At 48.1% G+C, this 21,726-nt stretch overlaps 1 protein-coding gene across 1 annotated transcript in view; it reads right to left on the bottom strand.

Annotated features, from left to right (window-relative positions):
- Positions 1 to 20,138, bottom strand: part of PPP1R16B (protein phosphatase 1 regulatory subunit 16B) — a 45,637-nt gene extending 25,499 nt beyond the window's left edge. Inside the window, exon 1 of the mRNA XM_058814582.1 lies at positions 19,892 to 20,138. Coding sequence (XP_058670565.1) covers positions 19,892 to 20,138 — 247 coding nt within the window. The remainder of the gene's footprint in view (positions 1 to 19,891) is intronic.
- Positions 20,139 to 21,726: the final 1,588 nt, after the last annotated feature.

The raw sequence follows: 21,726 nt of genomic DNA, 5'->3' as shown, positions 1-21,726 counted from the left end.
TGGCAGAGTGCTCTGAGCTCACTGCTCCCCTTACACCGAGGAGTAAAGGGGGAGTAAAAGAGCCTCCTTACTCTCTCCTGCCATGCTGCTTGAGGAGAACAGACTAAATGACCAAATTAACTAAAATAACCCCAATTTTTGAACATTAAGGCAAGAGGAAATCCAGGCTCCAGCTCTGCACCATCCCCCATCAATTCTGCAGTTTAATATTTTGACTTGAACATTTACAGGAACAACAAAATGCTTTAGTAGCTCAACCCACCTGGGTAAGTTCATTAAAGTAATTAATGCTGAAGTGGCTGCTTACAGCTCTGCTGACAGCACTAATTACAGGCTGCAGAGGTGGATCTCAGTGACAGCACAGGAGCTGGCATGGGGATGGGCAGATGTGCAGCCCTGTGCCATCCCTGGGCTGCACCCAGGCTCCTCCTGCTCCTAACCCCAAAATTCAGCATCCCCAGCACTGAGTGTAACTGAGCAACTCCTGCAGCTTCTGCTGTTTTCCTGCAGACCAGCACCCAGCAGAAGAGACCTGGAGCATCCTCCTAAACACCTTTATGTCAGCAAGCCCTTCATGAACAGAAATAGGGCTGGCTAGCCAAGGGGACAGGGCCCTTGCAGAGGAGAGCAATCCAAGCAATCCAAGTGTTCTTGTTCCTGGAGACATCGTGGACCATTTAACCTCCTGTGAAATGAAGTGGGAGGGTGTCACAGACATTTTTTATGAAAAATCCTTTCCTTAGGATTTTTACTCCTGAGAAGCTGGAAGCCTCAGGAACAAAATGTAAGCAATGGTTATCTGCTGCTGTGGAATGCAACAGGTGCATCTGTGATTGGTCTCATGTGCTCATTTTTAATTAATGGCCAATCACAGTCAGCTGGCTCAGACAGAGAGTCTGAGCCACAAACCTTTGTTATCATTCCTTCCTATTCTATTCTTAGCCAGCCCTCTGATGAAATCCTTTCTTCTATTCTTTTAGTATAGTTTTAATGTAATATATATAATAAAATAATAAATCAGCCTTCTGAAACATGGAGTCAGATCCTCATATCTTCCCTCAGCCTGAGACCCCTGTGAACACGGTCACAGGAGGGTTGTATCTCCCTCACTAAACCAGGGGTAGAACATTGCTCACACAAGAAGGCATGGGCAGAGACCCCCACATGCTCAATGTGATTTGTGCCAGCAGCACCTGTGTCTGCTTTGGGAGATGCAGGAGATCCCATCCTCATTGCTGGACCTGTGATCAAGCACAAGATCCCTCCCCAGCTGTTTTGGGTTCACCTTTGCCTGGGAAAAACACAGGCTTGAATAAAATTATTATTTTTCCAGTCGGTTGTTTGTAAGAAATGCTTTTGATATGTTTCCCACATTTCACAGGCTGAGGCAATCCCACTCCAAGCCTCCATCAGCACCCAATTAGTGCTACAACAGAGGAATCCTGTTTTCTTCTGTTCATCTGATCACACAGAATCATTCCCAGGGAAAGGAGCCCACCCCACCAGGAGCATCCAACGTGGCTGGATCTCACACAGGCAGCTGCAACCAGTACAGTTGTGTAATGGAAACCTGACCTACAAACCCTGAACCAAATTGTGCCTGTCCCCCTTTGAGAAGTGAGCACGTGAAGGCTGCACACATCTTCTGCCCTGGCTGCTGCCACCTCCCACAGCTGTGATCCCAGCTTGGCTCCACATCCCAACAGGGCTGCTGCCTCTCCTCCATCCAGCACAGCTGGCAGGGAGAGGACTGGGGAATTCAGGGCATCCCTCTGGCTGTCCTGGATTGCCCAAACCCCTGCCAGGGGGCTCAGAGACCCTGGCACAGAGCCCAAGACACCTGTGACTTTGATTATGACCCATGGAGCAACTACCAACCTTATATGAAGATCTGCAAGCCACAAAAGTCTAAGTAGAATAATAATTAGTTTGTCATGGGGTGGAAAAATAGATTTTGGGAGTTTTTAGAATGGGGGTTCAGGGGGCAAGATGGAGGAATCTGGGCATGTCCAGCCTTTCTCCTTCTTCTTCTTCTTCTTGGCCTCCATCTTCTACTGTGATGTTGGCACTTTTGGGTTGGTTTAGAGTAGGAGCTCACTGTCTAACACAGGTGATAGGTATTGGGAAGTTATAGGAAATAATGTACACGTAGTTTTTAGTATAAAAAGATAACACCAGTGTGCCTCTGTCTGACCTGCTGAATGGACCTCAGCAGGCCAGAGAAAGAATTTTATAGATGAGAAACAATAAACAACCTTGAGAATGAGAACTGAAGAGTTCTGACCCCTTCTTCGACAGCCAGGCTGGGAAAAGAGACTTTCTAACACATCACTGTGAGCAGCTAAACCCTGAGAGAGGACCAGCAGCAAAAAGTGAGTTAAAAATGGGCCCTGGTTGCACAAATTGCATCATCTGTGGCACCTACAACTCAGGGATGGACGTGGTTTGGTGGCCAAGCTCTCCACACACAAACCCACCCCTGGGCTGAAGGACACACAGAGGAGCAGCTGGTGAGCCCTGGAGCAAGGGACATTGCCCAGCACACACACCCCTCATGGAGCCCACAGCCTGCTGGGGACACAACACCTGTGTGGTGATCAAGGTGACAACCAGGTGACACTGGGAGATTTTGGGACAGACAGCATTAACCTCTTAGCTGCTGGAGCCTTGCTCACCAGTGCAACCCCAGCTCCTCAGGAGGGCTCTTTCTCTTCACAGACCCAATTCCAGATTGGCTTGAGGTGTTTTGTGCCTCTGATGCAGTATCAAAGGCATTAAGAAGAAGAATATATTGCACCAGAGAGTCTAACAAATAACACACCCATAAAAGCAGAGATGAAAGCTCAGCACATGCAGGCAAATCACAGCAGCTGGGAACTGCAGTCACCCTGGGAAGGGGACAAGAGACAAAGCCATCTCCTCCTCCACCCCTGTACCAGCCAGGTCAGGTGGGAATATGGACAGTCCTGAGCCCCAGAGCAGCTCTGCAAGATGCACAAACCTTTCTTGGGTTTCTGTTCTGCAGTAAAATTCCAAAAAGCATTAAAAGGACTGTGGAAGGAGCAGGAGCCCTCACAAGGAGGTCCTTACACTGTCAGCAGTTTTGAGATGCTTTGCAACCATCTGATCCCTCCTTCCCCATGCAGCACATTTAACATTTAAATCAAGGAGTTTCTTCAGAGAGTGGGCTAGATTTGAATGACAAGGTTTCTCAGCTCCCTGGCTGGAAATCTCTTCTTTTCCTACAGTCTTGCTGAAAATAAGGAGAAATTTGCCCATTCCCAGCAGTGGTGGGCAGGGGCCAGGCTGTGCTGACCCACTGACCAGTCCTGCTTGGCCACACTCCTGGGCCAGCTCCACGTGTCCAGGGACACAGGGTCTGGCGTTGCTGTTGATAATTGCTGCCCTAAGATGTGCAGGATGTCTCTGCTTCAGCCTGCGCAACTGCAGAACGAGTCTGGACTCTTCACTTTTCTGTCTTGAGGTCATTTATTAATTCTTATCCATAAAATTTTCTTTCTGCCCAGCCGAGATCTGCTCAGCAGGGCAGCCACAGTCACTCTGCCCAGCCCTGAGGCGGTGTTGTCCTTTTATACTACAAACTACAGATATCATATTTACACTTTATATAAGGGTAGAATATACACCCAATACCTATCACCCATGTTAGACAGTGCACTTCCACTCTAAGCCAATCCCAAAGCGCCAACATCACAGCAGAAAATGGAGAACAAGAAGAAGAAGGAGAAAGGCTGGACACACCCAGATTCCTCCATCTTGTCCCCATAACCCCCATACCAAAAATCCTAAAATCTACATTTTCACCCTGTGATCATTTTATTATTACACCATTCAAACCTGTGACTTTCAGCTCCTCATACAAAGCTGGCAACTTGCTCCAGGGGTCACAATCAAATCCCCAGGTGCTCTGGGCTGTGTGCCAGGGTCCCCGAGCCTCCTGATGAGGTCCCAGCAACTCTGGACACCCGGAGGGATGTGCTGAGTTCTGACAACAGGGTACAGCACCTCCCCTCACAGGGGACACTGCCCCTCACAGCTGGATAAAAGCTGCCCTCTTGGACCCATCCCAAGGCAAAAACCAGCCCAGTCTGCAGTCAGGAAGGGGCTACATGAGCCAGTGAGGAAGATGAGTTGGGAAGATGCTGCTTCATCCCCAGTGGGCAGTTTGAGTGTGTCACACACACCAGGAGCACAGTCAGAGAGGTCTGAGCCATCACATGTAACCCCAGTGGATAACAACTCGCTGAACACATAATTTACTTAATGACTGTAGCAGCAGCTTCACAAACTGTGGGTGATTGCAGAAGCACTCAGGGCTTTGCTGCTGCTGCTCCCATTTGCAGCCAAGCCCCAGAGCAAGGCAGGGACACTGAGATTTCCCCCAGCTGCTCTTATCTTGTCTCACAGCATTGGAAACTGGGGCCGACTGAGAGCAAACAGACAAGGCATGGCACTCACTGAACTCTGCTGTAAATCACTGCAGGGACAGGCTCTTCACGCAGGAGTGACAAGGAAGATGTGTCTGCAATGGTTTTATGGCACATCAGCACAGAAAATGGTTTTAAGGACATAAAAGAAGGTGATTAAAATTCCAAGATGTCACAGATTTTAATCCTCAGCTAATTTTTTCCTCTCTTCTATGCTGTATCATACATCACCGCCATCAAGAGAGCAGAACTCTCAAAAATCAGATTTCCTGAAGCTACAGAACAAGAAAATTATGTTTTCTACAGCAAATCAGTTCAACAGAGGCTCAATAAAACATGATTGATAATTAGTGTTTGCTTTTTGGCAGCTAGTAGCAATTGTCTTCTCCTTAAGCCTAGTGCATTTGCCAATTTAAAACTAATCTGTCCAAAAATGAAACAAAACATCTGCCAAAAAAATTCCCAGTGAATATTGGTTAAGATTTACAAAGTTCCACAGCAGAGTGTCACCTGCTACAGCATCAGACAACTCATCAGTAATTAGGATAGAGCTGAGACAGCCTTGTGGAAAGAGCCATCAGGCAAATGGAAAATGGATGGGAATAGCTAAATCAGTTTAGATTTCCTTAACAGAGGGAGATCAAAAGGAAACTAACCCGATTAGGAGGGAGAGAGACACTGATCCAGATTCATGGAGCAAAGCAGAACAGCTATAAAGTGATATTTATGCCTGTTTTCCTTTCTAGAGCTGCATAAAGCATCAGCATGTACCAGTAGATCTGGCCCAGATTTATGGGCTAAGGGTAGACCCTTCTAAACCAGGACAGCTTCTCTTCTCCAGTTTACTTTCCCAGTTAAGCAACTGTCCAAAAAAAAGAGAAAAAATTAAAATAGGCCATAAAAAAAAAAAGCCTCCCAAATTCAATTAAATAGAGTGGGTGACAGTGACAGTCTGTGCCTGCTGGCAGTGCCATTCTCCCTGCTCAGGGCACCTTGTCCTGCTTGCAGCAGGGCAGGGATGCACTGCCAGAGCCCAGCTTTGGGCACAGCCCATTTCTGACAGCCCAGCTCTGGTGCCAAGGTCCCTGAGGATGCCAGTGTGGCTCTGTGGTCCCTGACACCAGGCAGGGCAATCAGTGCTGCTGGTGGGATGCTGCAGCATTGAATATTGCAGAATATAACACACACAATCCCCCAGGAGCACTGTGCTGCCCTCCCAAGGAAAAACTGACACAGACCCTGCTCCAGCCATCACCTCCTGCAGCAAACCCTCTGCTGCCCAGAGCTGCCACCACTGCTGCCAGGGCTAATGTCAGCTGAGTGCAGCTGCTCAGTGACTTTGGGGGCATCTCATCACCCCCCTGAGCCATGCCCAGCACAGCCACAGCCTCCTCCTCAGCCCCAGGGCAGGTGCCCTTGCAGCAACACAGGGTAAAAAGCTCCATGGAGCCACTCCTGCTGTCCCCAAAGCCACTCCTGCTGTCCCCCAAGCCATTCTTGTTGTCCCCAAAGCCTCTCCTGCTGTCCCCAAACCCCACAGGAAGGACTCACAGCCCAGAGATAATGACAGCACAAAAGCTCCCTGCCACCAGCAGGCTCAGAGAAGGCCACCCTGGCAGTGTCCCCACGTGCTCCTGGCAGCCCTGCTGCTTTCCAGGGCTGGGAGTGTCCCAGGGGATGTGTGAGCACAGGTACACAGCGTTTTTCCAAAGCAAGCCTGCGACACTGTGGTTCAGGTTAAACAGCCGTGCCCCCAAGGCAGTGTTTTACAGCTCTACCACCACAAATGTGCCCAGTCTAAAGAGGTTTTTGTTGCTGAGGCTGTGCCAGAGCCAGGGCAGGCTGCAGCACTGCCCCTGCTCTGACAGGACACCTCCAGCTCCCTCTCACCTCCTCCATAAGCACTTCCCCAGCAATCCCTCTCACTGCTCAGTGCTTCATCTTACTGGCTTCTACCCCAGCTGTGCAGAATTCACACACCCCAACAAGAGCTAAGGGATACCCAAAATAAGAGCCCAAAGTCCTCTCATAGTTTACTGGGAGATTGTGGTATTTGCTGGGTCACCAGGATGAAGCAGGAATTGAGAATCTGACTCCATGTTCTTAGGAGGTTTATATTATTATATTATATTATATTATATTATATTACACTAAAACTTTACTAAAGAAAGAGAAAGGATACAGACAGAAGGCTACAAAGAATGATAATGAAAGCTCGTGACTGACTCCCCGAGTCCTGACACAGCTGATGGTGTTTGGTCATCAAGTTAAAACAATTCACATGAAACCAATCAATGAATAACCAGTTGGTAAATAATCTCCAACCACATTCCAAAGCAGCAAAATACAGGAGAAGCAATCAGATAATTATTGTTTTCATTTGTCTCTGAGGCTTCTCAGTTTCCCAGGAGAAGAAATCCTGGAGAAAGGATTTTTCAGAAGATATGACAGTGAGAAGAGATAAACACAGCTGAGAGTCTGCATGGCTTCCTGGGACTTCCTGGGGATCCCTGAGCATTTTGGCACAGACCTCTGAAGATATTTGGGTATTTTTCCTTTATTGCAATCAGCTTGGTTGGGTCAGTTGACACAGAATCCTTGAATTTGGGAAGCTCTTTTTTATGGCCTATTTTTTCTTTTTGTTTGGACAGTTGCTTAACTGGGAAAATAAACTGGAGAAGAGAAGCTGTCCTGGTTTAAAAGGGTCTACCCTTAGCCCAGGCAAAGTCTTAGCCCGCCTTCCTCCACCCTCCTGCATGTGCCAGATGCCACCTGGCACCTCCAAGGAGCTGATACTGATTGGATGTCATTAGGATCTAACACAGAAGCTGTTTTGGGACAGGGCAGAAACAACTTTGCCCACTGCAGTGCCAGCAAACGCCCTTCTTGTGCCCTCCAGTCCCAGGATCTTGGGTGACCAGGCTGCTCTTGCCATGTCCCAGTCACACAGGGACCAGGGCTGGGTTTGGAGAGCATCTCTGGCTGTGGCACCTCAGGATGCTCCATGCAGAGCTCCAGGACAGGTGACAAACGAGGCCACAGCCATGGGACAAGGAGCAGCTTCAAACAGATGTGAGCAGCTCAGGGGGCAGGCAAACAGGATCCCCACTTCCTTCCTGTTCCACAGCTGGAAAACCCACAGGCCCTTCCTGCAGGAAGGGAAGGAGGAGGGTGGGGAGCCCACAGCACTGGGGGCAGCTTCCAAAACTGGGAACTGGCTGCCCCAGGGAACCTCTCCTGCCCATGGTACACACAGGATGCTTCCACTGCTGCTGGGAACTCCTGGCTCTGGTCAGGGTGATCCCTGAGGGCTCAAAATGCCATGTCAATATATTTTAATACCACGGGGCAGTGATTAATGGGGTGGTGTGTAGAGCAGCATCCAGCAGAAGGAGCTGAGTGGACTCTGCATCCTAAGGAGCTTTAGGATGCATGCCAGCCCTGTTCTGGCCTGGCTGGCAGCTGATGCTGTCCATGGCACAGTTACCTGCACACAGCTGCTGTTCTGTCCTTTGTGGCACCTCCAAAGCATTTCCATGTAGAGCAGCAAGGGTTGGAGGTGAGCTGCTGCCACTGCCATGGTTCTGGTTGCAATGATGAGGGCTGAGACACCATGGCTTGGTCTATTCATGGTCTATTAAACTGTCTGAACTGAAGGGTTCTGTGTCAACTGACCCAACCAAGCTGACTGCAATAAAGGCAAAATATCCAAACTATCTTCAGAGGTCTGTGCCAAAATGCTCAGGGATCACCAGGAAGCTCTCAGTCAGAGGCAGCTGCAGGTGGTCCTATGAGAGCACCCAGGACAGCTGAGGAAGGTGTTTGTGGGAGCTTTGAACCCCACCAGAATGACTCAAGGTGGCCACACCTCTGGCTCAGCACCTTCACCCTGCCCTGGCCCAGCTCCTTCCACCTCCACCTGCAATCCAGGCTGTCAATCCTACCCCACAGGAGACAAATCAGCCAACACATATTGCCCTTGAGCTACAAGACAAGTCTCTGGATGTAAGCAAAGCAAGGAATATTTCCTGTTCACTTGTTCCCCACAGGGTAACTGAGAGATCAGCGCTGCAAACATTCCCATTACTGAGCAAAACCTGCAGCACTGATTGAGGCAGTGCAGTGATGAGGCAAGCCTTGAATTAATGCTACAGATCCAGTGCTGACCTGTACTCAGATGAACCTTTCCTGGCTCTGAAGAGTGCTAGAAAATTGCCACAAATGAGAGTAATTTGGGTCAGGGGACAGAGCAGCAGCTTTTTCATAGCTATTTCACAACTGCATGATTGGAGTTATAAGAAATAAATTTCCTATGAAAGCACAAGGAATCTTCCTTAGGTGCCTTTTCAGATGAAATTTTAAATCCATTTGCCCTCCTAACAAAAGCAAAATGGACTTCCAGCACCTCTCCATGACCCACTGCCACCTCCCAAAGCAGAGATGCTGTGGTTTTGGCACAGGTTGGAAGCTGGCTGGTTACAGCCTAGACTGGAACTTCACATCACACTCAGGCATCAGTGTTGTGACAGCATCAGCTTTAGGAGGAAAGGAACCCCTGTGCTAACAGCCTTGACAGGCAGCAGGATGTCACTGCAGATCCACAGGGACTGTCCTCCTTCTCTGGAGCTCTGGCTCTTTCTAACTTCTGCTATTTCAGGCTGTTACACCAACATTTTAATTAAAACAAGAGGCCCATTTAAGTTCCATGGAGCCCTGCTCTAGCCTTGCTAATTAAAGACAAACTGACAGGGTCTGAAATGATAAAATAAATCAGGTCTGAAAAGTTTGAGGGGCACAGGACGATCTTGAGCTCTAAGTAGGTTGAAGCTGGCTCTCTGTGGGAGCACTGTGTGCTGCCCAGCCCCAGGCTCCTGAGGGAGCTCCTGGTCTCTGAGGAGCTGATGGGCTCTGCAGAGGGTGAATCACAGCACCCCAGGTCAGACCTCACCTGTTTTCCCTGACAGCACACAGGATCTGAAGCCAATGGTGGCTTCAGACAGATGGGGGAAGTTCTCTCCATGTCCCTAACACCAGTGGAATGTTCTTTACTGCAGGGTCCCTGTTCCTCTCCAGCCCCAAAAGGCTGAGCTGGGATGCAGTTCCAGCTGAATTCCTTGACCCAAGTGACTGAGCAAAGCACAAACACCCTGCAGCAATGAAACCTTGGTGCACCTTCCTGTGCAAGGACTTTACTTTTCATTCAACATTATTGAATAGGGTAAAACTTTGCTGCTATTGATAAGAATGGGTTTGACACAGAGAACCCTTCAGCTCAGATAATTCATAAGACCATGAATAGACCAAGCCATGGTGTCTCAGCCCTCATCATTGCAACCAGAACCATGGCAGTGGCAGCAGCTCACCTCCAACCCTTGCTGCTCTACATGGAAATGCTTTGGAGGTGCCACAAAGGACAGAACAGCAGCTGTGTGCAGGTAACTGTGCCATGGACAGCATCAGCTGCCAGCCAGGCCAGAACAGGGCTGGTGCAAGAAAGGAGAAGGTGTGACAGTGCCTTAGAGTTTAATTCCTGCTCTAATCTCCCCCTTTTTTAGAGCTGAACTCTACAGCAGTAGCCCTTAGGACAGAAAAATGTGAGTATTGTTTAGTTTGGTGGGTGGGTTGCTTGGGGTGTTATTATGGAGGAGGATTGTGGTTAACATTTATTTTTACTAATGGAATTTCTCTTGTCAGCCCAGGTAAAGGCAGACAAAGATAAATGAGGCTTTGGACGTTTCCTGCTACATTTCAGAGCTTGATGCTCTTACACTCAAGGCAGGGACCTTTTTGCTGCTTGGAAAGCAAAGCCCAGCACAGCAGCCCAAACCACCAGGGAAATGTGAATTAAGGCCTGGCTTGAAAACCTTGGCCAAACTGAGAAATGCTGTGAACTGCTATAAAAAGGAATTCAGAGCAGGAGAAACACCCCAGAGCAACTGAAGCCCATTTCCCCCATGAGTGGCACTTGCAGCCAGCCTGCCTCACGCTATCCAGGGAATCCAAATCCAGCAAATAAAACAGTTGCAAATTGCAGGGAGCTCAGTGGAAACTGCATCCACTGGCTCAGAGCTGCACATGGGCTCTTGTTCCCCGAATTAAAAGGGAGTGCAAGGTGCTTGATTGCATCTTGGCTCTTGATTACAAATGCACCAGCAGCCAGAATTAAACAGTTGGCTTCCTGGCCTATTTAGCATCCTTTAGTGCTGGGTTAGAGGGTGGGCAAGGCTTAGGGGGTGTTTTTATATACCAGCATCTGATTTTTTTTAATTTTTTTTTTTTTTCTCAAGACACTCTCAGCGAATGGTAACGTTTCCCAAAGATCTGGCCAAGCTCCAGAGGAAAAAACAAGCAGTGGAAGTGTCTGTAGAAGCAGCTCTGCACTAGGCTATAAGGCACTGCCTGAACCAGCTGCCATAGCAACTGCTATTAAAGAAAGAATTAGACCATTCTTCACGGAAGTAGGAAAACTCCCAGTCAGTAAGGGTAAGGATGAGATGCAAAGCAAAAAAAAAGAAAAAAATAAAAAAAGGAGGATAAATATAAGCAAGTAGGAAAAATATGCACAACTGAATGAGCAGCAGGGCTCCTTGCACAGGTAGATGTGCTCTGGTGATGTGGAGATGCCTATAAATACACTAAGATACCTAACTCCACCCTCATTAGCAAGCATTTTAGATACAGTTGATCCTGCCTGGAGGCAGGAGGTGGATTACATGACCTCCTGAGGCCCTCTCAACCTCTATTTTCCATGATTCTAGGAGGGAGAAATCTACACCAGCTGAGCTGAGCTGGCCCTGCTCCAGAAAGGCAGAAATTTAAATCTGGAAAAAAATAGATTTAATCCACTTTTCAAGTTCTCCTTGACCAGGAGAAAGGGGCAGAGAGCAGAGCCTGCAACCACAGTTTAGAGGCAAGGAAATGCATTTTCAGCTGTAGCAGGGGTACAGCAGCAACATCAGTTTTCACCTTGCTAGAAAGATTCACCCCCAAAAGTATTCATTTCCCCACCAACACTCATTTGCAAAGAACAATCAGATAGGTGGCTGCAGACCTGTGGTTTTGGTTGTGGGCTGCTGTACAAAATACACTTGAAAAGAGAATGATGCTGCAAGAAGCCAGTGAGCTCTGGGGAGCAATCAGGCTCATGTCCCACATCCCCTGGATCAGACCCCACAGCACAGCCCCAGAGCAGGACAGAGCCCTGGCTCTCAGAGCTCACAGCCAGGCACACAAAACACAAAATCTCCCTCAGGGCTGTGCTGCTTACTACACAGCAGACACCAGAGTCCCCATGGAGCTGCTGTTTACACTCTCTGGTTCCTCACTACTGGAGTGGGACAAACTATCAGGATAAATCATGTGAGACCCCATTGTCTTCATGTGGAAAAGCCTATTCTTTATTCACACAACTCCTTTCATGCTCTTTTTACAGAACTCGTGTGCAACTGTAACTGGTAAATAGTTTTGCCAGTTACTCTATTAGTTAGTAAAAGGTATTTTACTTGTCCATCAAATCTCTCTATTCTTAAATTGTTTACATATTCCCTTCACTGATTTTCGGGAGACAGATTTAATGTTTATGTAGGTGCTAGCTGTTTTTCACCTAGGAATAGACTGTTCACAAACTCTTCACACCAAGATTGTTTTCACATGGGAACTTGCAAAGTACTAGCTGCTTAGAAGAAATGACAGGCCAGCCATCAATCCAACAGAGCAGGCCTGATTTTATGAAGCCTTTCTTTGATAATTTTTCTACCTGACTGCAACAACAAAACACACCATGAATCAGAGCACAGGAAAGAACACTCACCTGGGTCAGAGCAGACCCTGCCAGCTTGGCAGAAGGCAGAATGCAGAACCTCAAAGAGGAGTTTTTAGGGTTCAAAATGTAGCACCGTATGGTAATGTAATGATTCTTATAGGCTGTATGTAAATGCTATAGGATTGGTATCTTGTACTAGATTGGTTAGTGAGAATCAGAATATTCAACACAGAAGAAGATTTATGGTATTGTAGTCGGAACCTCGCTCTCTTACGCTCGTATCCTCTTTTACTCTTCCTCGCGCTCTCATTTTCTCTTTACCACGCTCTTGCCTTCTCTCTCTTTACCACTTTATTTACCTCTCCCTCTTTGGGGCCTGCTCTGAGCTGTGTCTGGCAGCTCCCAGCAGGGCCCTGCCCCCAGGCCCTTTGCAATAAACCCCAAGTTCCAGCCCTGGCTGCAGAGATCTCTCGTGTCCGTCTGTCCCAACCATCCTACCCCCGACACTGACACATCAGCAAGTGGTAGCAGACTTGGAAATCCTGGCTTGGATATTTGGCAGCTCTGTAAACACCAGGAATCAAGGAGGCCTGCAGGGCTGCCTCCATGTCACAGGAAGCAGAGCAGCCAGGACAGGGAAGGGAAGGGTTAAATGGCACTGATTTAGCACCTGTGGGCAGGGACATCTCCATGCACCTGGTTGAATTAAGGTCCCATTGATAATCTGCCTTGGGCTTACTTAAAGTCTGACATTCCTGTTCTGAGCCTCCTGTGGTATTTTTGGGGTCTCCCATGGCAGGAAGGAAATGATTGAGAATCTGACTCCATGTTCTTAGAAAGCTGATATGATATATATTATATATGAGATGAGACATGATATGAGACATGAGAGGATATGATATGATATTATATAGAATGCTATACTGAACTATACTAAAGAATACAGAAAGGATACTTACAAAAGGCTACAAACAATGATAATGAAAACTTGTGACTCTCTCTCCAGAGTCCGACACAGCCTGACCCTGACTGGTCATTAAGTTAAAACAATTCACATGAAACCAATCAAACAACCACCTGTTGGATAAACAATCCAATCAAACCACCACTTGTTGGATAAACAATCTCCAAACCGCATTCCAAAGCGGCAAAACACAAGACAAGCAAATGAGATAATATTGTTTTCCTTTTTCTCTGAGGCTTCACAGATTCCAAGGAGAAGAATCCTGGGCAAAGGGATTTTTCAGAAAACGTGAATGTGACACCCTCCCTGCTGTGGTTTGGCCAGGCAGGGTTGGAGAGCAGATGGTGACCTGACATATCCTACCTGCTGCACCTTGCAGCACCACCTGAGCAGGTCCAGCCTCTCATCCCTGTTATTTTAGGATGTGAAACAGAAAGATGAGGATATTGGATTTTTTAAGGTAAAAAAGAGGGAAGTTTAATTTTGACTTTAATATTTATAGATTTTTAAAAGTGACAGTGGATTGGAGGGTGATAATGTCACCTCTCCAATGACACTGGACAAACTCTAATAAGAGTTTATTAATTTTTTTTCTTTTTTTATAAAAGAATGCAAAACATTAAGTTATTTACATAAACTGTGTGAGAAAGCTTGTTACAAAAATATAAACATCAAAAGACTTAAAAAATGTAAAAAATTGAAAAAACACCTCCCTATTGCCCAGGTCTCCTTGGGAGGCAGAACACTCCTCACACACAGCCACATTAACACCACTAACAACACCAATAAACCAAGGAAATGTCCAGGTTGTATTTGGGTGCACATGCAACCAAGGAGACACTGAGTTTCTCCTCCAAAACACACTGCACCAAATGTTGGAAGTTGATTATGTGGTTTAAACTACCTCTTGCAAGAAACAAAATCTTGACAACAGCAATTGGCCAATTCCTCTTTGATTAAAAACCAAACAGAATTCTTAGTGCAGCTTGAATCCAACGTTTATTCATTACCCTGTAATCCTATTACAAAGTACACCAGAAATATTTTCAGTGGTATCAGAAATGGTGGAAGGGAGCACACGTGTAAAAGCCAGAAAAAAAAATTATGTGGAAGTGACCAACTTTTGGGAAATAAAAGAAGTATTTCTGATCAAACTTTTTTGTTTAAAGAAAAATTGTTAAAAGAATTGGTGAAGCTGACTCCAGATTTGGGGAGGGAGAGGGTCTCATCCCAGGAAAACCTTAGGTGGACTTTTCAGTGTTAATTTGGAGAGAGGAAAGTTGGCATTTGAATCTCTTATAGATATAATTTCTCCACTTGATTGAATTTCAGAGAGTAGAGGGAAAAAAAATTAAAAATATTTACTTGTTATGCCAACAGAGAAAGTTGCTGATTCAATATTGCTCACGCTCCCAGATGCCTCAAGTTAGCTGCCATATGCAAATCACCCCACGTTGGCATCACATCCAAACTGCATGAAAAAGCCAAGTTAAAATGTGGCCAAATACGTGAATCTGCTTTTGGAAGACATACCAACCCCCATTAACAAAATTAACAAAATTCATCATTGCCAAGGGCTCCCACATGCAGCTTCCTAAAGAGGACAGCTCTCATTTCCACACCCAGTGAGATTAAAACTCAAGAAATGCCTTTGTTATTAAAAAGAAATGTTTTCATTTCTGACTCAAACCATTCCCAAATACCCAGATAGACACTCAGACTGATGGTGATAAGAGATCTTTTCTTTTCAGAGCCCTTCAAAGAGCACAAAACCCAGGGGAAAAACCTTCTCAGACAGATAAATGCACTTACTCACAGACCTGGACACAGGAACCCCAAGAAAAAAAGCTTCAGGAGATTAATAACGTGGGTGGAAAATTAAGGCACCTCATAAAGGGTTTGAAGTAACAAGGGAACAGATCACATCAGCTTGGAAAGGTTAAAGAAAGCAATTTATAGACACTAATTAGGGCCTCTTTTAAAAGTGCCTTTGCAAATGACAAGGTTGGGTTTATTCCAGAGGTGCAAAGGGAGCATTGGGGATGCTCCCAGAAGGTGCATGAACCATGCTGGGCACCATGGCACAGGAACAGGAGGTTTGGGATGGCACAAAGGGAAGGAGAAGGGATGTGTTGATAGGAATAAGTTGTTTTCTCCTCAGGGAAATCTTCCCCACACATGAGCTCCAAGCTCATGCCCTCTGCTCTGTCACTGTTTTGCTAAATGCCAAGTCCAAGGTCACCAAAGCTGAGCTTTCCTTCACCTTCAGGCTCACCAGCCATGAGGATCTGCACAGTTAAACTCCTACAGAAGGAGGTTAACTGTGCAGATCCTCATGGATCTGCTGCTTTATGCAACACTCTGGCTCTGATAAGGTTCTGCTTGCAGGATGGAGTGCCAGGAGGTGGGAGCTCAAGGACTCTGCAGCGGGTGCCCGTGGGAGGCAGCTCTCACCCAAGAGCAGGAGAAACCAGGGCATCTCTGGTGCTGCTGGAAGGTGAATCAATCCTTGGGTTGATGGCTCCTTGAAGGAGCCCAGCTCACCCTGAAGCCAATGCCAACACCTGCAGTTTGTGTCACTGAAGCAGGAGCTCCCACCACCAACAGCCAAGGTGTGCAAAGGGAGCTCCAGACAGCAAATGCCACATGTTTGTACAACCAGCCACTTTACCCACCTCTGGGATCTGTGGTTTTTTTCAGTTTATAGAACACCAGCTCATCTCCCCATGCTCTGGGGCTATTTTAGAAAAGCTCAGTGATGTAGAAAGACCTGGACATGACAGCCCCGGCTGCTTTTGGGGCCGAGGTGCTGCCCTGGGAATGGCAGGACCAGCCTCCTCTCCATGGTTTCAGTCCATCACCTCACACAGCAGCCTCAAAGGGCCACAGCGCTCAGCAATTCCTTATCTTCTCAAATCCTTTGCCATCACTCATAAAGCATTCCTTTACTGCATTATAAAGCAACTCTGCAGCCACTGGAACAGCCCAGAGGCTGCATCCAGCACCACACCCCCTGGAAGCTCTGTGTGGGCTGGGGATCCTCCCTTTGCACCATGCCTTTGAAACCAGCTGGGATTGAGCCCAGAGCTGGTGAGGATGGAGCATATTTCCCTGTGAAATGGAGATGGTGTGGGATGCAGAGGGGCACAGACCAGGTCTGGCCGGGCAGCTGGGAGTGCTCTGGGCTCCCACCTCAGGCTCACCCAGGAGCTGTCTGGACCCCTCACTCTGGGGTCACCCACTGTCACCCCGCTGTCCCCAGCCTGGCTGCCTGCTCCCATCTGCCACCAGCGTGCTCCCTGCCCCTCTTCTGCCAGCAGACATCCAAGGGAGCTTTTAACAGCAGCTTGTTTGTAAAGCTGGGATGTTTTGACAGGTCTGTTGCGGAGGATCAGAGGAGCAGGCAGACAGGAGCCACCAGCCGTTCTCAGCTCCTGCCCACGCTGATGGTCTGCAGGAGCCCCTGCCTTCAGTCCTGCCTGGCCACCACACTGAGAGCATGGAGCCACAGAGCAGCTGAGGCTGGAAAAGCCCTCCAGGACCAGAGTCCAGCCATTCTCCCAGCACTGCCAAGACCACCACTAAACCATGGCCACGTGGATGCATCTTTGACATCCCTCCAGGGATGGTTACTGCACTGGGCAGCCTGTGCCAGGGCTGGACAGCCCTTTGGGTGAAGAAATCTTTCCTAATAATCAATCTAAACCTACCCTGGGGTGCAGCTTGAGGCCATTTCCTCCTGTCTTTCCCATGACACCTGGCACACAGTAGCTCTCTCAACTACCCCTGGGCCAGAGGCAGGCAAAGGACAGTGAAAGCAGCAGGTCCAGGACCTTGGGACCCCTGAAGGGCAGGGCTGGGTTCTGCACCCACCAGCTCCATCCTACAGCACTCAGCTGCCACCCCAGGAGGTGTCATACACACCACAGCCTCAGATACCATGTGGACAGATACCATGCTCCCTGATTCCATTGCACAGCACCCACCACCATCCCCTCTCCCACTTTGGGGGTGAGAATGACAAAAATGAGCAGAGAAGTCACAAGGGATGGGAATGGCACAGCAACCCAGAGGTGCCACGTGCCAGCTGCGCCCCCAGCTCCAACCCTCCTCACTCTGACTTATCAACTCCCTCATCATTTACATTTCACCTCCCCCTCCACATCCCACAGGGAAACAAAAGATGATTCATATATCAAAATAATCACCTGGGACCTCCAAAAGCCCACAAGTTTCCACACTTTCTTGACAAAGAATTTTGCCAGTTTGGCACCTGGGTTTGACTCTGTCCCCTCCTCCCTTTATACTGGTCCCACACCACAGAGGGGGCACAGAACCTGCCCACACACTACCTTTAGGATATAAATTAATTGAGAACAAAACTCATTCACTGTAAAAACAGTGGCATCTGAAAAATGCAGCTACTTGGGAAGCACCTGTGCCCTGGCAATACTGTCCCTTGTCCTCTCATAGGGTGAGGAAATTGATTTTCTGTCAGAGGGAAGTGGCTGTGTAACATTTGGGTTTTATCACCAGCATCACCTTGGAAAGAGCAGCTGCTGGTTCAAGCCCACAACCTGGGCTTGCCTACAGGAAGAGGTGCACAGGAGGATTATGGTGCCAAAAGAGACCTGCAGTGATGGATTTTCCCTCACAGGAGGAAAAGAGTGAAGCTGGGAGCTGAAAGATCAACTCTGCAGCTTCAGCAGTGAAGGATCCATGTCCACATGTGGTGCAAGAGCACTTCCATGGGACCCTGCCAGCAGAACACTGGTGTTACAGCCTGGACACAGGCCAGCACTGCCTGCTCATGACCCTCAGAGAGCAAATCCATCCTTCCCCAGGCCCTGACCACAAACACCTCCACCATTCCTGCCTCCCTCACAAAATGACAAAGCATCAGACAGTGAGGAGCTTTCCTCCTTCCAAACAGCCCAGATCCAAAACCAGAGACAGTGAAAGCAAAACTGCAGAGCTGGGCCTCTTGCAGAGCCATCACACCCCCAGCCATAGTGCTGAGCAGAGGCACAGCACCAAAAGGAATAAAATGAAACTCTCATCATCTGTCCCAGTACTGTGACTTGTCACTGGCAGCTGAACAGCTGGGTATGAAACCCAAACTACAACCTGCCAGCACAGGCAGAGGTGATGCAAGACCCAGACCTGTCCCTCAGGCAATGCCAGCAGTCACAGCTGGCTTCACTGCTGGAGCCCTCCTAGAAAACCACAGCAGCTCAGAGTGAGGAACATTGTTGTCACCATATTGCAAAGCTCCCATACCTTCTCAGTGATGTCTCATGGGCAGCTCCTCACAGCACTGACTCCTTCACAGCACAGCCAACAAACTCCATCTTCTCTTCTCAGCCAAAAACTCCAGCTCTCTCCTGCCCCAGCTAACCCACTCTTTTGTAGCACTTGTCTTCTTACTGGACACAGCTGTGGCCTGTTCCTAATCTTTGGGGATCAGTACAGCTGCAACTCCTCAGGTGTGAGACTACCTTTTGCACTATCTTTATTTTCTTACATTCTATCCCTCCACAAAACATAACATGGGGCCACTGAGGCAGAGAGCTGGAGAGAGCTATGAAACCTCTACAGCAAGGAAAGAACAAATAAAAGCCAGCATTTCCAGGGCATTATCACAGGTGTGCTGTCCCAGGGAGGTCACAAAGGCACAAAGAACCAAAGCCACAGCAGGGCTGGGCAAATGCAGTGACAATGCCCAGGCAGGGCCACCGCTGTCCATGCTCTGTTTGCAAACAGGAGCAAAACACCCACACAAGGACAGAAAGGGCTTGCTCAGAAACAGGGACATGACTTTGGGGAGATTCTCCACCAGACAAGATGAAGTCCTTGCCTTCCACCCACAAACCAGGCAAGGATTCATTGTCTCTTGTAGAGGGTGCTGGAAACTGGAGCAGCATTCTCTGGCAGAGATGCTCAGCTGGCCAGGATTCCTAAACACCCTCCTCTGCCACACCAAGGGATCAGGGAGATCACACCAGTTGTGCAACTTGCAAAGCACCAACCCCAAAGGCAGCTCCAGCTCTCCTGCAAGAGATATTTTCACTCCTCTGCAGAGAAGCACTCTCTGGCTCCCCAGAGCTCACAGGTTCTCCCCCATGCTGTGCTGAGGCTAATGGTTATTGACTTTTAGACATATTTTTTCCTCCTCCCTTCAGATTTTGTAGCAGCAGCACTTTCATCCACTTGCAAATGGTGCAATTAAACCAATTTGGGAACGATTTGCAGGTCTGTTCTGCAGGAAGCACTAAGCAAAGCTGTGCTTCCCAGCATTTTGGGAAAAGATTCATACACTCCTGTAGCTCTGAATGCATGCCCTCAAGCAGGGAAAGTGAAGAGATTCACACTGACATCCCTGTGACAGACTCCTCTAAATCCACCACACCCAGAAGGCAAGGAAGTGTTTCACACCTCCTGCAAGTAGGAAGTGTGAGAAGGAAAGAGATGAAAACTGCCCTTCCTTCACCCAAACCTCAGTCACAACTTCTATCCTGGCACTCACACACCCACTCCTGATGCCATCCAAGGTAACACTGGTGTCACACAGGGCTTTGGGCACCTCAGAGCTGTGTCGGGGATGGCAATGCTTTAGAGCCCACCACCACAGCAAGGGCAGACCATGGATGACAGCACAGATGCCTTCACACCACCTGGAGCTCACGGGCAGCCAGACAGAACCCACCAGTGCCATACCTTCCTCCACGTCATTCCTCAGGGAAGCCTCCAGCAGAGCAACGCTGGCCTCAAAAGACACTTTCTTTCTGTTCACAGCATTTCTCTTCTTCTCATGCTTCCTCTTCTTGTGCTGCATCTCCTTCTCGTACTGGGCCCATTTTTTCAGCTGCTGGGCCCTGCGTTTCTGGGCTGCCCTCAGCCTCTCCAGCGTGGGCACCTTGTCCAGCAGCTGCAGCTCGGTCAGCAGGTCCACGTGGGCATCCATGGCTCCTGCCCAGGCAGGGGACGGGGAGGATGGCCCAGGGGGAAGGGATGTCCCAGCACAGCTCCTCTGGATGGCAGCCTCCCGCTGCTATACCAGCATGCTGAGGCTGAGATGGGGAGGGCCCATGGCAGGGTCCGGTGGGAAGGTGGTGGGAACCTGAAATGAGGAGAAAAGCAGAGAGATCAGGTGTCAGCAAGCACACTGCTGGAAAACACAACAGGCAACACCTACCACCTCAAAATGCAGCTAACTGAGCTTTAATTGCTCTAATTGCCTTAATTGTTCTTACCAGCATTGGTGATTTCCCTCTTCCCTCACTCCAAACATCCCAGCAAAACCCTCTTGATCAAGCAGAGGTTCCACTGTGCAGCTCGATCATGTCTATTGCTCACATTAACCCTCTCCTATGACCAGAATAAAGTCTTAATGAGCAAAGACCTTCCACATGTTGGATACCATTTGTCAGAGACTTGGGAGCAGTTTGAGCACTGAGATTCCCATCCTTCCCTGGGCTGGTCCTCTGTCATGGACATATTTTATGAAAAATCCTTTCCTTAGGATTTTTCCTCCTGAGAAGCTGAGAGGCCACAGAAACGAAATGTAAACAATGATTATCTGCTGCTGTGGAATGCAACAGGTGGATCTGTGATTGGTCTCATGCAGTTGTTTTTAATTAATGGCCAGTCACAGCCCAGCTGTCTTGGACTCTCTGGTCAGTCACAAGATTTTATTATAATTCCTTCTTTTTCCTTGCTAGCCTTCTGATGAAATCCTTTCTTCTATTATTTTAGTATAGTTTTAATATATAATTTTCTTTTACTATAATATATATCATAAAATAATAAATCAGCCTTCTGAAACATGGAGTCAAGATTCTCATCTCTTCCCTCATCCTGGGACCCCTGTGAACACCTCCACATTTGGTGACCCCGAGTGAAGACAAATCCCACATTTGTTGAGCCCCCAGAGGAACACGACAGATGCCACGAGGCCAGACAGGTTTGCCCAGAGGAACTCTCCCCACCAGGAGCATCATCTGTGCTGCTCTGCCTCATCCACCCAGCCCCAGCTGAGGACAGATGGACAGACCTGGCTCTCAGGTGTTACTAACACTTAAACCACCTCAGATCTTAAAAACATGGGGATGGTGTTCATTTCTCTCTTCCCTCAGGTTTTCTCCTCACCACACACTAAATCACTCTGGTTTTGCTGTTCAGGGTCCACAAGCAATGAGAGCAGACAAGTTCACAGCTCCTGACCCTCAGTGTGACCACAACATAAACCTCTGAGCAGGGCCACCCACAGTGACCAAGCAGTCACCTGCTGCACAGGAGGAGGACACACAGCCCTCATTTCAGGAGATGTGCATTTGAAATAAAGCTGAAATCACAAGCAAATTGAATTTATCCTTTCCAATCAGACCTGTGCAAAGCACATTGAATGGCTCATGCAAAATCCAGATAAGCAGCAAATAACCAGGGATGAGATGAGAGCTTGTGTGGTTCAACCAGCTTGGAGAGGACAAAGAAAAAAGAAATATAAAGTGTTGATGGGAAAGAGTGACTGAAGGACTGAAGTATTGACAAGC

The sequence above is a fragment of the Ammospiza caudacuta genome, chromosome 15 (assembly GCF_027887145.1).
Source record: "Ammospiza caudacuta isolate bAmmCau1 chromosome 15, bAmmCau1.pri, whole genome shotgun sequence".
Lineage (NCBI taxonomy): Eukaryota > Metazoa > Chordata > Aves > Passeriformes > Passerellidae > Ammospiza > Ammospiza caudacuta.
This window is presented reverse-complemented; position numbering and strand designations above follow the sequence as displayed.